The 15,917-nt window shown below is 47.1% G+C and overlaps 1 protein-coding gene across 4 annotated transcripts in view; it reads right to left on the minus strand.

Annotated features, from left to right (window-relative positions):
- Positions 1-15,917, minus strand: part of NTRK3 (neurotrophic tyrosine kinase, receptor, type 3) — a 233,273-nt gene that overhangs the window by 78,980 nt on the left and 138,376 nt on the right. Inside the window, exon 17 of one of the 4 annotated variants that reach the window (XM_009887225.1) lies at positions 5,992-6,110. The exons of the other annotated variants lie outside the window; for them this stretch is intronic. Coding sequence (XP_009885527.1) covers positions 5,992-6,110 — 119 coding nt within the window. Of the gene's footprint in view, positions 1-5,991; positions 6,111-15,917 lie in introns of those variants that run through there. 4 annotated transcript variants of the gene reach the window in all.

Here is a 15,917-nt window from a genome sequence, read left to right on the forward strand (position 1 = left end):
TTAATATCAAAGTTCAAATGTAATTGTCTTGTACTTGCACTCTGCTTTACTGCGGGAGAGACCATCATCTTCACTTAGCGAAGGAATCATATCACATTTATTTACTGGGGCTGGGAGTGTGGGTTGGGGTTTATTCTAGCTCTTAACTTGACAAACTCAAAGTCTGAACTCCACCTCAAAGCACTGTCTGGCAAAAGCTCAGTAACACTTTTCAATTTCTGTACCGATTGCAGTAAGAACAGGCACTTACCACTTCTCTGGAAACCAATTACCAAGTCCCAATAAAGAAGATGGATGAACAACCCCCAAAACTCCAATGGTGCATCCAAGGAGGTGAAATTCGGAACTGAAGAATGACATCAGGAACTGACAAAACCAAACGGAGCTCCCAGCAGAAGCAGAAAGGCGTTGTATCTGCACCCCTGAGCCCTCTGTGTCCTCCCCACATGTCAGTTTATAAGAAACACAAAGGAAGCCACATTGGGCAAATTAACTTATTTTTACCATTGGGTTTCCTGCGTTGTTTTTTAGGGGCCAAGGCAAAGCAGCATCTATGTGATCCCCCATGATGTGGACACAGGGTAGGACGTCCTACAGCCTGCAGTGCAACCCTGAGGCACAAGTTGCTCAGGCCACTGGAGACGTGGAGTCAGAGGCTGATGCTCAGGTGGCATCAGACCACATGCTGGCACCACCAAGGAGCCTGCCTGCTGTGAGAAGCGGGGGGACGGACATCGGGGAAAACCCAAAAGATCCAGGCAAAGCAAACTGCACCACAAGAGCAGAGGAAGGGATGTCGTTGCTTCACCAGGTAAAGCACCTTTTCCAGCTGTGTGTGTGCCGGTCTCCTGTCTCGCTCTTTCCCCTTCAAAGTGGCTGTATGCTCGTTCCCACGGCTTGTTAAACTTTTCTGCCGATTGATCAGGGTCTGCAGGCACTGGTAAATACACAGTTAATAAGGACTCTTTCACTCATTGAATAAACCGCCCCAGAAGCGCTTCAAAACATTAAGCAAAAATGAAGTCACCCAGCATTGATTTCTTGCGTGCTCTCTTCCTGCTGCTCCTCCAAACCTGCGGTTTTTAGCTTTACTACTGTGTCTGGGTCTCTTTATCCTCTGCTAATGCCAGGGCTTAACCTCGAGGATCTGCAGCTTGTTCTGGGTACAAATCAGAGCAGAGCAGTGATGCACTGCTGCAGTTTGCTGAAACAGCAAAAGCACCCTCGTCTGACTGTCCATAGCTCCTGGGACTTCTGCCCCACCACCCCGCTCACAGACACATGCTAGAAAGGCCAAAGACCTGGTGGTAGAGAAAACTACCACCTTTGAAGAAGCTCCAGCCTCTTGAGAAAGAAGGGCTGACTCCTTAAAAGCACTTCTAAATAAACAAACGAGCACCAAAACCATCAAGACTCATCATGCGCAACATGGATAAGCAGCTACAGAGACCCAGTCATGACCTACACCACCACACACATCAAACACTCGCCTGCAGCAAGTCCAAGTCCACGGTCCCACTGGGCCACGCTTTGTTTCCAGCACGCAGAGAGGTATTGTGCCAGAATTATACTGTGCCCATCACACTCATTCCAAGCATGAACTAAAAGAAATGTGACTCCATCTTTTTAGAGTCAAAACACAAGGAAGCAAAACTTTTCTACTTGTTCACATGCAGGCTCCACGCTCCACAAGAACCGAGAAGGCAGGGTTATGATTTTCAGGACGACACGTACCACTGCCTGCACCCTACCAAACCAGTACCCCAAGCTCCTTCAGTAATAAGCTCTGTAAACAGCTCAAGAGCCATTTGAAGCCAGTGTGGGAAGGGAGAGCAGGGCAGCACTATCAACTCACGGTCCAGCTGCCTCGAAGAGCACAGAGCCTTCATACGGGTGAAGGTAACACAGAGGCAACAGAGGCAACCAAGACTCAAGCACAAGGAGAAACAAGTGCCCAACCCCTCTGCAATACATGTCAGAGCCCACGAGCGTAGTTAAGCTATCTCCTTGGGAACTGGCAGCAGCAAAAGCATTGTGGGAACTCATAGGGAAGGAAACAGTTGCCCTGATATGCAAAGCAAGGTGGACTAAGGCTGACCATACCAGCAGCCTAAGTAATTGGCTAATCAACCCCCTGTTCGCAATGTTTCTGGGCTGTGAAACTTGATAACAGACCCTGGAATAGTGGGGAGGAAAAGGCAGAGCTTCCAACACCCATTTTTGTTTCCCACACCTCAAAAAGAAGAGGGAAACAGGGATGAAATCTGATGCAGCTCAGCTGCCCATCCCGTGTATAAGCTTGTTATGTCAAGAGATTACCATTTGTCTCGGGCAACGCAGATATCCCTGGAAAGGTAAAGATCTCAGCCACCACCTAATCCCGTGAACCACAGCACCCAATCACTTCTAGAAGCATACTCATTAGAAGGGAATAGCATGCAGAAATTCACTCATAGGATCATTTTGAGATATTTGCTTGAAAGTCACACCATGAAACTATAGGAACAGAATGATGCTGGAAAACAGGTTTCTATTTTGCTCATGAAAAACTCTCACCAGGTTTTCTAAAAGGGTTCCAGCACCCTCCACCAATATCAGCTCCAACACACCCCCAGCCTCATGCCCACAGCCACCTGCAGGTTGGCATGGCAGCTTTCAGTCCCATAAATGACATCTCCCAGTAACGATACTAAAACACAGCCAGTAAGACACATCCTCATGCCAAGCCCTGCACGCTGCAGAGTGGCTCCTCTCTCCTCCTGGAGCAACCAACCGTCCTTACGTGAACTCCTGATGAGTAGCCCGAGTGCGGCACTCACTTGTACCCCACTGCCTCTACATCACACACATCCTCGCTACCTTAATAGGAGGCTAATTGTCCCTGATGAAGGGACAACAGTCCAACACCCAACAGGAGAGCAATTTGCACAGCCAAGCAGGGAGACCTGCAGCAACAGCACGTTCTGAAACAAGAGCACTGCAGCCAGAACAATCTTTTAGTGTCAAGCTTCCTGAGAGATAAAGCTCCTAATAGAACTCCTTCCAGTAAGCGTAGAAACTTGTCTTAGCAAATCCTGACACCATCTCCCAGCAGTACTGCCTTGTCCCTGAGAATATGACCATTTTGAGCTACAAAAAGCAACAGGTTATCAACTGAGATCATCAGCAGCTAAGCTCTCAGGCAAGAAAACATCTTTGTGCCTGAGGAGAGTGACAGAAGCAAGAGCTACACCTAAGCAATGTTCACATCGCACCTGTAAATTCCACCCTCCGCACCCCCCGAAGAAGCAAACAAACCAGACTCCCCCCACATGGACCATCTCATGAAGAAGTAGACTATAGGATGTGTCATTCTGAACGTTTATTTATTTTGTCTTCAAAGAAGAGACCTGATGCAGCTGTTTCGTTAGAAAATAAAGTGTTTATTAAGAAACTAGACATTGAACACCCCTATAGTCTCTGTGAAAAGGGACCGTCCCATTTCCCATTAGCACAGGATGATAGTTATGATAAGAATGCTCAAAGATGGAGGAGTCTCATTGACAGAAAATGAGGTAATGATTTACAATAATTAAAAATAAAATAAAATTTAAAAAAAAACAAAACAAAACATCCTTAGACTTGCTACTTAAAGCCACCAATCGCAAACGGCCATGACTGGCTTTCGTTTTCAGCAGTGAGGAACCAGAGACTTTAATTGGTGTTAAACAAATTCAGACATCGATCACAGTGGGGAGAACTGCTTTAAATTATGCTGTACGGTCCAGAGGATTTCTTCTAAGCAGAGATGGACCTGAGCTGTAAAATTCAACCCTTCCTCTGCTAGGGTGTTTGGATATAGGCTTCTGGTCCAGGCCCACGGATGTAACTCTACGACTGATACACACAGTTGAGAGCAGAGTCCCCTGAACTAGGGAGAGGAGACAGTTCAGACAGACAAGACATCCCCAGGTCAGGTGGGCGACTTCCAGGAGATGGGGAAATTCAGTTCAGACAAGCACCCAGTGATTCACACGCTTGGCGAAGCTCCTCCTCACTCTGTGAATCTGCAGAATTGAGGTGTCAATAACACATGGCCGCAGGTCCTGTCCAGCGGTGCACCTCTTGCATTTCCAGCTCCGATGCGGGCAGGAAACATTGTTGAGAGTTTTGGTCATGGTTTCTGAAGCCTTCCAACCTGAGCCAGGCCTCCTCATCCTAACGCAGATGCCCCCCTAAGGCATGTCCATTCACTTAAAGCAATCTGCTACCATTTCTCCTGTACTCTTCTATTGCACTTTACCTTTTAACGCGAGTGAACCAGGAGAAGAAGCACGAGAATGGAATATTCCCAGGGACATCCCTATGGGAAAGCTGATAATAAAACCTCCTGGCAATCTCCAGGGTGGTTCCTGCAGGTCACCCGTAAAGGTAGGATGAAGCAGAACATCCCATTCTGAGGCTTCTGCCCAGTTCTGGCGAAGAGGGACCATGACTCTTTCCAGTGGCAGCGACCCTTCAGGGCTGGTGATTTAGAGACATCCCTGATGTGATAAGGTCGTCTCGGGCCACCGAGAAGGCAAGAAAAGCTGAGTGGCTGGTGAGCAAGCTCCTAGTTCAATACTCCTCTCAGAAAAGGATCTGGCCCCACCTGAAGCTTTTGGAAGGTTCTTTTTTTTTTTTTTTCTCTAGAGAAAATCTGCCTTGCTTATAGGTTATCACTGATACGTGTGAACAAATCTGTATTTCCTGTACACGTGACGTTCAGAGAGTCCAAGGAAAGCCCCGCAAGATGCCACAAGGGCAGCTGGCTTCTCTTGAGGACAGTATCAAAGGGTTTACTTTTCCATCTGAGAGGCTTTGGATGAAGTAAGACAAAAATGGCATGGGAGAGGGGGAGAGAATATGAATATCGGCCAGGGAACAGGATCGATATTCTTGTTTATGCCAGAGAAGAAGCAACAGAATACTTATTTTTTCCTCCCCTTCAGTCAGTCTGCCTCGAGCTGATGGCTCTGGGTACGTGACCGGGTTACAATCAATCTCTAGCTGGGTGGGAATACAGGGGAGAGCTATGGGGGGCTGGAAATGGCCCAGCAACTGGGACCTGCGTGCGTCTGATATGCCTTCCCACTTTGCTTACTGCCCTAGTCCTGGCAAGGACACGGACCCTCCTGCACTATGGATTCTCCATCCACACGGGAAGTCCAGGCAACTCCTCAGATAAAGCTCATCATTCAAGCAGCAGGGAGAGACCAGAGTACGACAACAGTATAGTCAGATCCAACGAGCCGCTCTAACACACACAGACAGACAGACAGACAAAAAAAGCCTCCTAGAATATGTGCACTTCAAAGATAACCACATTCTCTTCCTGTCAGAGAAGTAGGATATACTTTTTTTTTTTTTTCTTTCCATTATTATTCCTTCCAACATGATTTTCTGTGCAAGAACTGGGAGCGGGGCTGCCTTTGTTCTTACCAAAAGTCTTCATTCTGCTTTAGTTTCTTCCAGGCTCCCCGCCTCGGCTCGCTCTGGGAGACCTCCCATGGCGGCGCCACGTAAGAGGTGATGGCGGCATTCACTGGGTGTTGCGAAGACACAAGCTTACAAGGAAAACTCCAAGCAGGGAGGACATGACTAAAGATGTCAGTTTGGTTGGCTTGGTTGGCTTTGTTTTGTGTTTTATTTTAAAGCAAAAGTACAATTATTTACTGCGTTATTAGGATGACTCCTTTCAATTGGGTTTTAATTCTCTTTATTTGCTCTCATTGTTGCTGTTGTGCCTTGCAGGAATATTTAACGAACACAGCGACCATTGGAGGAAAAGAACAACCCTGTTATCTGGTGACAGAAAACCAGTTTCAGTTGGCTTTAACGTGTGTACAGGCAGGGCTGCAGAGTCCTATTAGGAGGAGACCTCAATCCATACAGACCACGCTTACTGCTTCCCACCATTTTGAGGGCACAGCCTATAAACTTGACATCAGAACAGGGACTTTTAAGGAGTTTTTAAAAGCCATGACGTCCTTTGCTGAAATAAACACTGACATCCTCAACATAAATGCCTTGGTTAAGAGGTTTGGAATGTCCAGGGAGGCTTATTGGATTCAACATAATTTCTCTGAAACCTAAAGGGGAAAAAAAAACAGAAAAAAGAAAAAAGCAAAATAAAGTAAACGAAAAAACAAAAAAGAGCAAAACTAGAAAAAAAGAGAGAGATATCGACACACATGTAATTATTAAAAAAGAACCAAATGAATAACCAGCAAACGGCTGCCATTAAATTAAAGCCAAAACGCCCTCTCCGGGCAGGGCTACCTCACTTTGTCTTTCCATAAAGAACAGGCAATTATTTAACGTGGTGCGTGCAGGCACAAGTGCTCTGAGGACAAGGGGCATGCAAGCAGTCTGGACAGAAAACTGGGAACAACTCTTTTCTCCAGGCTCCCACTAATCAGGGGTGGAAAAGTCCTAATTCCTACCTAGTCCGTCTTTCCCCTAGGCAGAGAGTGAGAAAAACAGAATCCTTCCTGTGGCTAGTTTTCTCTCATGATTTATTTAGTCTGTCTTAACATTTCTGAAGCTGAAGAATACAATTGCAAGGCTGGGGAGACCTGACTCTCATAACCCCATAGACTTCCTTAGCCCCAGCTGTCCCATCTGCACCGAAACCTACACAGTGGAGACATTTTCTCCTCACATAACCCCACCTCTTTAAAGGTAATTTGAAAGTTTAGGATTTGCCAGAAATACAGGCCAGAGGAAAAGGAAAAATAAGTGGAGCAGAGAACATAGGCATGCTCCTTCCTTCAGTTCCAATGAACTTACTGGGCAAATATAACGTTTCGAGGGCTGTATTACCCATCTCTTCATAATGCTCCTGCCTTGGGATGCCCCAGCCAGGGAAACCCACTGCTAGCATGTTTCTAATACAGAAATGATTAGATGTTAATTACTATTAAAGATGAACATTATTCTCTGAAGCTAAATAAATGCAGCTATTCAGGATTTGACAGAGAATATTCTCTGGAGTGGAGGGAGCAAACCTGCTGCTGAGACATCCAGTCCCACAGCCCTCTCCTCATGGTCTGACCAAAGGAGGTCACATTCCGGTTCACTGTTAGGACACGTCCTGATGTTTTTCCTACATTTCCCTTCTTCCTGACTTGAACCCCTGTTTTCTATCATCTTTTGTGCTAAGTCCTGCAAGTGCTCGCAGAAGAGACCCATGCAATTTGTCTTCAGGCATCAGCTCATACTTTTTTACAGTGCTTTCTCAGACACCCGTTTATAACAGTATTTCTACAACTGAGGCCGTCCCAATGGGCTGGAAAGACACATGGCAGGAACAGGCATAGGTCACTGAAGGTAGCTTATAAGACTGCAGTGAAGTTGCTCTCAGCTCAGATCAAGTATGTGTATGTGGACATAAGAGGTTTCTACGCCAGCTTACCAAAATCCCCAATACAGATCCACCGAGTTGCCAAGACCAAGAGGTGCATGGCAGGATCCTGGGGACTGCTCTAATTTGTCCCATCTTCTTATGGGCCCAAAGGGTTTTTCCAAGAAAATTACTGGGATGTCTTGGCTACATGATTGCTCTAAGGTCTGGAAAATGCTCCTGCTCTTCATACAGTCACAGGATCCTCAAAAAAATCAGGTAAGTTATCCCAAGTCTGGCATCACCAGAGCAGCATGGAGCAGCTTGGATGCCCTTGTGAATTGATCTCGATAGGAAATGTGCTTTCCACTAGGCTAGGAACAGAAAATTTCTCATACTGGCTCTACACCAGCCAGAAGATTTTTTTTTTTTCCTATTTCTTCTTTCTATTTTTTTCCTTTATATCTATTTATATTTCTTCCCTGCACTATCTTATTTCATCCGCTCATCAAATGCATGCCTCTTCTGATGAACCTGAGCAGGCAAAAGCTGTTTGTTTGGTTTGGAACTGTTTAAACTTGTTTGGGGGAAACTATCTGTTATTCTCAGTGGCCCTGAAGGAGTGATCCACATGGGAGAGTAAGCCAGGCTCAGCTTTGGTTCATGTGTCATAAACAAAATTCATAGGCAAATTCCAAGTGTTGAAACATCATTAGCAGTGAGAAAGAGCCTAGCTCAACTCTCAGAGCCAAAGCAGAGTTTAAAGTGCTGATGCTTGGAAATGTGTATGTAAACTAGGTCCATTTCTTATCAGAGTCACTGGGAGACAAATAAACATGGCATCCCTGAACGTCACTATTTATCGTGTTTTGGTTTTTGTAATATAAATATATTTTATGGCCACCAAAGGACAGCTGGGAAAGTCTATACTCAACAATACTAAGTATCTCCAAGGAGCACTCCTGTCTGCTTTATTTTCCTTGCATTTCTTAGCTCTGCTAAATAAAGGCAATTCCACTTCTGCCGGACCACATCCAACAGACCTAAAAACCCACCGGGGACTCACAGTCGCAGCAAAGGGACATGTGAAAGATCAGCAAGACTTAAGGCTGGGGACGCCGAGGGCTTTGCTCTTTGTTGTCAGTGCTATGCTGTGAATCCCAGCTGCGGGGATCTCCAGTGACAGCGGGGTCTTTGCAGAATGGGACTGCAGTAGGGGTTACCCCATAACTGACATGCAGTCACTACCGAGGGACAATGAGGAACGTGGCAGGAGGACAGCCTGTGTTTCTGAAGCTTAGGGGCTGAACATACCACTGACTTGGGAAAGCAATGCAGTATCGGTCATTTTGGCATCCTCTGCTTCTCATTTATTAAAGTCCCCAAAGAATGAGAGAAAAAAAAAAAACATGCTTCTCCTAACTGGTTTTCTCTCTCTCCTCACTGCTATCTCCCATATTGTACTGCTACCTTCAACCCCATTCTCTTGTATGGAGCAGAAACCAACAAGGCTCTTGCTAAGTTTATGTCTTCTCTGTCAGATGGGAGATGGATGATGTTCACTGGGATGTCCAGGGTTAAAATGGGTGAATCTCAACAGGTTCAGAGTTTGGATGCTACTATGACAAATGTCATCTTTCTACCATCACAGCTATTAGCGCCTGAAAAACCGGCTTGGAAATGCCTTAAAGAAAAGTGTTCACCTTCTTAGAAAGAGTTGGGGAAATCGTAAAAACAATCCCTTTGTGAAGTTTCACATTTGTCAGTGCTAGCTGGAAAATAGGAGGAAAATACTAATTTTGATATTGGTTGTAGATTTGGAGGGAAACTCCAATATACAAGGCCGAAAATACTGAGATTAAATTTAAAAAAAAAAAAAATGCCACCCTGTAGATTCAAAGCAAAAGCATCTCCAAAGACGTACAAAGTTGGGAAGGGTCTGACATTAAACTTTGTGCTTTTCCCTGTTCTAGTGAGGTACTTTTAAAACATGTCTCTACTAATAGCCATGGTATGGTAGTGGAATAAATGTATGGAGAGTGTTGGAGAACAGGGAAGGAGGAATGAGCTGTGATTTGCTGTGCAGCTCTAACAGCTTGAGATGGAGGGGGCAGATGGGGCATTTCTCTAAGTAGGCTGAAGGATGTGGCAATGAAAGGACAAGAAAATTGAAGGCAACCGACCCATGCAATCAGTTTTTGTCCTAAACCTTGGCCACCCGCTTAGTCCTCCAGAGCTGTCTCGTGTTTCCCAACACCCTACTAGTGGGTCTCAGCCACTCTGCCCCATGCACATACCCAATCCAGCCTACAGACAGTGCCCTGCAAGGAACACCCTTCCTCCACTGACTGAGAGCAAGACTAAGGAGACAAACCAAAGATTTTCACCTCGCCTGCACTGTTTGCTTTCTGGTAAAATTGCAACCGATCACATACACCATGCTTCTAGGGCTTTTGAGATCCGAGGCTGCTCCAGGTGACCTGAGAAGAGCAGCAGGGAACGTGACGCGCGGAGGTGAGTGAACGATGCATAACCACCGCAGGAGTGGTGCAGCCCAGTTTTGAAATCCAGGGATGGAAAATGATTCTAAAACAGCAGCTCAGATTTTTGTGGGAACAGATGAGACAAGCAATGGGATGCCATGTAACGCCTGGCAAAAATGGGTTAAACAAAAATAGCAAATTAGAGGCAACAAGCTGGCCAAACACAACACTGCTATCCACACAGCCCAGGTTAGGCAACGGAGCTTTGATCTCTCATCTGTGTTACAGCAGAATTTACGATATAAAGGAAAAGCAATAGGAGATTCCAACAACACTGTATGTTTTATCTTTCTCTATGCACAGATATGAAGTATGAATAGCATCAAAGAAGAAGGCACGAAAACCACCAAGCCTGGCCCGCATCCAGAGCGAAGGAAACAGCCATCCGTCTAGTCAAAGCCGGGACTGATATGTCTATATCTGAGGGGGAAGCAACACAGCAATCCAGGTTTTCTGTCATGAATGGGTTCATCTGCAGGGCTGTGATACAAACCCCTCTTTTTTTCTCTCCTCCCCTCAACATATAGCAGAGCAAGATGCAGCATAGCCTGAGGCCTTGCTTGCCACAACAAAGCAGGTCACAGAAGCTCAGCAGAAGCACACTACGAGGTTCTCCTTGATGCTCTCAGCTGCAGATAAGCACATCATCTCCTCTACCATCCAAGGTAAAGTCAGAGACACTAGACCTTTTCCCATTTACACCAGCCCAACACTGTTGACCACAATGGAGAACCGCAAGAAAACTCAGCCCAAGGATGAATTTTACACCAATACACAGACCTCAAGCAGATCTTCAAGTAGATAACAGCTCTTTTAAGACTCACCAAAAGGTTCTGAGAGCTACAGAAATGCTTATGATTGTTAATTTTCATGGAAACGGGGTCTTTATTCCCCTCCACAGCAGCTCACCTTTTATCTTTGTTCATTTTCCATGGTTTAACCTCAGGCATAAGAGTGTCCCACTTTAGTCAATGAGACTTGACATCACTGGAAACCTCATGGGAATGTGCTAGATGGAGCTCTAGCTAGTTTGCAGCATCTTCATCTTTTCCACAACCCAAAATCACGAGCAGGAGATCGTAGCACTGCATGCGTTTTTGAGGGCAAGAAAGGGAAGAGATGGGCTGAGAGCAAAAGAAACAGCAGAAGCAAATGGGTCCAGAAGATCCCATTTACACACAAAATTCTCTCACGCTTAACTAGTGCAGAGGAAGGGGTAGGACAACACCGCAGGCACTCAACAGCTGAACAATGTTCCTTGAGAAAAGGGCAGCATTTGCAGATTTCCACGCAGTGAACTCTTTAAGACTACGTGAGATTCATTAAACCTTTGGTCGAAGGAATTCCAGTATCCGTTGCATTTCTACTGTTGCCGCCGTTAATGTGGGCCATGTCCATATTAGCTGGGATCACAAGTTTGTTTTCTCTGGAACTCTTTCACGGATGGAGTAGTTCCAAGATACTAAATGATGTAGCCTGATAGCTCAGGAGGCAGAGCTCCAAGATTCCCCACCGATTCCCCTTAGGAAAAGCCCCAAAGTAGGAAAGCACTTACCAGGGTATACAATAAAAAAACGTAAGAAGGAAAAAAAAAAAATTAAAATCTATTTAAGACTAAGGGCAAAGTAAAAAGGCTATTTTCAGGTCTGAGATGCCCTGTGATTTGAGTCAAAGCTACCCTCCGTGTCCAAAGGCAGAGCCAACGCTTTTCTCCAGACTGCACAGAGGTGCAGCTATTTAAAGCCACTCAGAGGCCCTCTGCATGATGGAAGGCAGCCAGATCAGTTGGGCCTCATCGGTTTTGTTTTCGTTAGATTGAAGCCAGAGTATGTGGAATGACTTGTAAGAGGACCAGGGAAGGGGGAAGGACTGGGCACTCAGCAGTTTCGCCCACAACATGCAGAGCTTCGTCTCTGCCTCATTCAAATCGTACTGGGTCGGAGAGAAGGTACCTGAGCAAAGAGGATGGCTGCTTTGTCCTTCGCGACACCCACGGCCGTGCAAAGGTGCGTGGCAAAACTCTTGGGATTCACAGGTCAGCCATGAGAATGAGCTGTAGGAAAGTGTTTGCAAAATGCCTGAGGGTTTGGTGGTAGCTGACATCCTGGGCATTATCGAGCTGTTGCCGTGTCTCTGTCCCTCTCTGTGCTTGCACTGCTACGTCCAGGAGCCTTCTCCTCCGCAATTCTCACTGTCTGGAGGAACAACCGCATCTCCCTGCCTCCGCGAGTCCCCATTTCGCACCGCCGTGCACTCTCTCTGCCTCTGCACTCCACAAGGCCCCCGGGACCCAGTATGAAAGATCTCATCCCAACAAGTAATACATCATTTCCATCACTTTGGTTTTCAAATATATTCTTTTGTCAATTTTTAATTTATTTTTTTTTTTCAAGTCAGCCCTCAGAGTGCTGCCAATTTAAGCACTGTGCACAGTGTTACAAGAGATTCTCATTTCCACTTTGCCTGACAGGTATCCGCGTCCCTCTGACACCGCCTCTGTTCCCCAGCCGCTTCAGACAGCAATAGTTACCCTAAGCGTTTTACACAGAGTTTTTGAAACCACTGACTAATCTGCCCAGAAATGAATATCCACTGGGAAAGAATCTGGTTGGGCTCGTGTTCCTTAATTGCTGATTAATTCCAATTACGGTACAGCTGATCCACCAGTACCACAGATCGCCACATCAAAGAGCCAACCAGCAAAGGAAGCCCCTAAGTTAGAACAGCAACAGCCCCATTGCAAACTTCTTTTCAGCCAGAGAGCGCTTCATAAACATTAATTTGTTACGCCTCGCTCGTTCCCTGGGGAGGCAGGAACTGTTATATTCATTACGCAGATGGCAAAACGGTGGCACGGAGCAGGACCACGGTTTCTCCAAGGTCCCCAGAGGAACTGATGCCAGTTGTGGACACTCAACAGGGAATAGCCCCAGCTCCCAGGCTCCTGTCCTTCTCCAGGAGACCTGGGGTCTGGAAGGGGATGGAATCCCTTGGTAAAGCCAGATAGCCAGTGTATGAGAGCAGACACCAAACGAGACACACACGGTGGACAAGAAAGCACACAACTGCCGCAGTCTGCAGCTAGGACCTTCCCTGCCCAGGCAGTGCCAACGATGCTCTCCTGCTCTGGTGGAGGAGCTGATCAAGGCCCAGGATAAATCCTTGCTGGCTCGAGTCTCTTTACTCTGCCATCTGCTCCGGCAATATCTTATGTCGTCTAGAAAGGCCAGAGCTGCCCTCCAGGAAGCCCAGGAGCGGTACGAGCCCCAGAGCCTGAAGCGTCAGGATGAGCATCCTGCGGGGAAACACAGTTTCATGGAGTTTACAAGCTGAGGATGGAAACTGAGGAGCGCTACAGAGGAGTTGTAAATGGGAACAGGAAGACCTGAGGGCAAAACCCCAGAGAGAGCAGCAGGGAGCCTTGAGGAACAAGGTTTTGTTGATCTTTTTTAGGCTGTTTGGATGCTGCGTTATCTGGAATTGTCCATTGTCTGTCTCTCTCCAGTGCTCCTATTCTGCTGATTGCTTTGGAAAGGAAGGCTGCCACCATGGCTCTTCTTCTCTTGACAACTGACCCAACTAGATGGTTCTCAAAATAAGTTGCCTTCTGCACCAAAATATATCAGAAGAATGTCATTAATCTTCCCAGGTGAGAGCTCCCGCCTCCAGATTGTGTTTCAAGACCATGTTTTGGTACCTGCCAGTATGTGGCAAGCTCTAAAACACATACCCGAGGGCACAGAGAGGGCTGTGCTTTCCCCAGGGGAAGGGAGGACAGCCAGCAAAGGAACACAGGTTCGCGCTGGGATCAAGCTGCACCCAGGGAGCAATTTGGGTACTGCCCACCAAACAAGTGGCAAGTATTTGTGGTGGCCTTCAATTAGTAGGAGATGAGAAAGGGCTTTGCTCCCACAAAACACACATGAAACCTAGTATGTCTTTGCAGGAGAAGGTATGAAATGCTTGGAAAGACCCTTGCAGGCAGCAAAGCAGAGATGAAGTAAGTGGGAAGCCCCCAGGCAGTGCACCGGTGGGGTGGGGGGGCTGCTGCTGTGCAAGGAGACCCTTACTCCACCCTGCAGCAGAGGGTGAGCTTAGCAGAGCGAGGAAGATCTGGCACATCCTAGCAGGGCAGCAAATGAAGACCTAACCCCAAAACGCACGGCAGCTGTGAGTTAGGAGGCTTCATTCAAAGGAGGGAGGAAGGACCAGGGTTTCTTTCCTACAAGCTTTTTCCAGCAAGTGGTTTCGCTGTGAATTTTTGCTCCAGCAGTCAGCTCCAAGCTTAACAAACTACATGACTGCCAGACCCTTCTCTGACCCAGTTTCATTTTGGGTCTGAAAATAAGTCTCCCTCTCTCCCTTCTCCTTCTCACATCAAGTCACCTAAATGCACAAGGCATTTAAAGCACTTTAGCCCAATCTTATTTCACACCATATAATTCTATGCAAACCTTTGTGTGTTTCTGCCCCACTTGTGTCATTGGCACATGCTGATCAAACATCCCCAGAGCTGAGGGACCGGGAAGGGGCTGAGCTCCCTGGCCTCTGGATGGGGAGGCACTGCAACATGGAAACTCCCAGGACTGCGACTATCCAAAACCCATTTTCCCCCCACCAGAGGATTTCATGCTTGAGGAAAAAAAGGAAACAATGTTACTTAAAAAATAAGTTCTTTCCTCTTATCCATCATCTGTCATCAGAAGTCCTGCCTACCACCACAGATGGGACACATCCTTCTCTATGTATGCTGCTCGCTCCTTGAAGCAAGAGCTGCCCGCACTGGGGCAAAAGCATGTAAAAACATACCCTTTCCCATTTGCACATGCAACTAAGTGTAAGAGATCACAGTCCGCAACCTGGAATTCAACCTCAGTGTCCAAACCAACCTGTGCACAGAGGAAACCGGGCTGAGCGATACCAAAATTGCCGGCAGAAGGCAGGGAGAGCGAGCACACAACCTGCTGCGTACGGGACACGTGGGACGGCCGGTGGGGAAGCGTGCGAGAAGAAAAGCGGAGAGCGATGCTGCGGTGCCGAGCACGTGGCAGGGAGCAGAGAAGCGCCGGAGAGGGGCCGGAGAGCGCACGGGCGCACACGTGTGGGGCTGAGAGCATAACGCTGCTGAACACTTACTCTCACTTTACATTACGGATTTAATGGCTTTTAACAGGAGACTTTGTAAGCGATCAGGAATTGGAACAAAAGGAGCTGGGGGAATAATTATTCTAACCAGGGGAGCTAAAGAACATGGCAAAATCGCATGCTGAGCAATCATGCTAATTAAAGGCACCCAGAAGAATCAGGATAGAAACGCCAAATGGTTTTCACTCTGCTGCCCTAATCCACTAACTGCCTCATCACTTTGACTCCCACCAGCTGTGGGAAGGACAGCTCTGGGTGAGCCGGTTTGTAGCAGTAAAGGATGGAGCTAAACAAGTGGCATAAGGGTGTTGGTCCCCTCTGCAGTGGGCTGGAGCAATGTTTGACCTGCCAATCTGAACAGTGGCTGCTTTGCACCAGCAGTTTAGGGGGGGGACTAATGCCCCCATGGCCTCCAGCTGAGCGGCAAGGATCCAAACACCCTTCCCAGAAAGCAGAGCAGCTGCTGGCAACTACCAGCATGAGGCTAAACACAATCCACAGCCACAACCCTGGTCCTTTTGGGCCGGTCAGCCCTGCTGCGTGACTGCCTCTCTACAATTATGTGCCTCTCACAATGCTGTGTCCGGGGAGCATCTTTCCAGTGCCCCACCAGAGCTCTGGCAGCACTGGCCACGCTGCTTCCTTGTCTACACAGCTTTGGTCATCACTGAATTGGCTCCACTCAGGTTGGTGCGTGGGCTTTCAAAGGTAGGACATCTTCTATGCAGTGGGCATCATCCTGATCTTCTACTGCTTAACATGCCAGTTGGGGTTCAAGTCATTCCAGCGTCAGAAAAGCAAGAACTAACACTGCAACGTGGGCAAATTTTCACCCAGAAAAAGCGGGGACTAGGAAAATGTCCATG

Source organism: Charadrius vociferus, unplaced genomic scaffold (assembly GCF_000708025.1).
Source record: "Charadrius vociferus isolate BGI_N301 unplaced genomic scaffold, ASM70802v2 scaffold190, whole genome shotgun sequence".
Lineage (NCBI taxonomy): Eukaryota > Metazoa > Chordata > Aves > Charadriiformes > Charadriidae > Charadrius > Charadrius vociferus.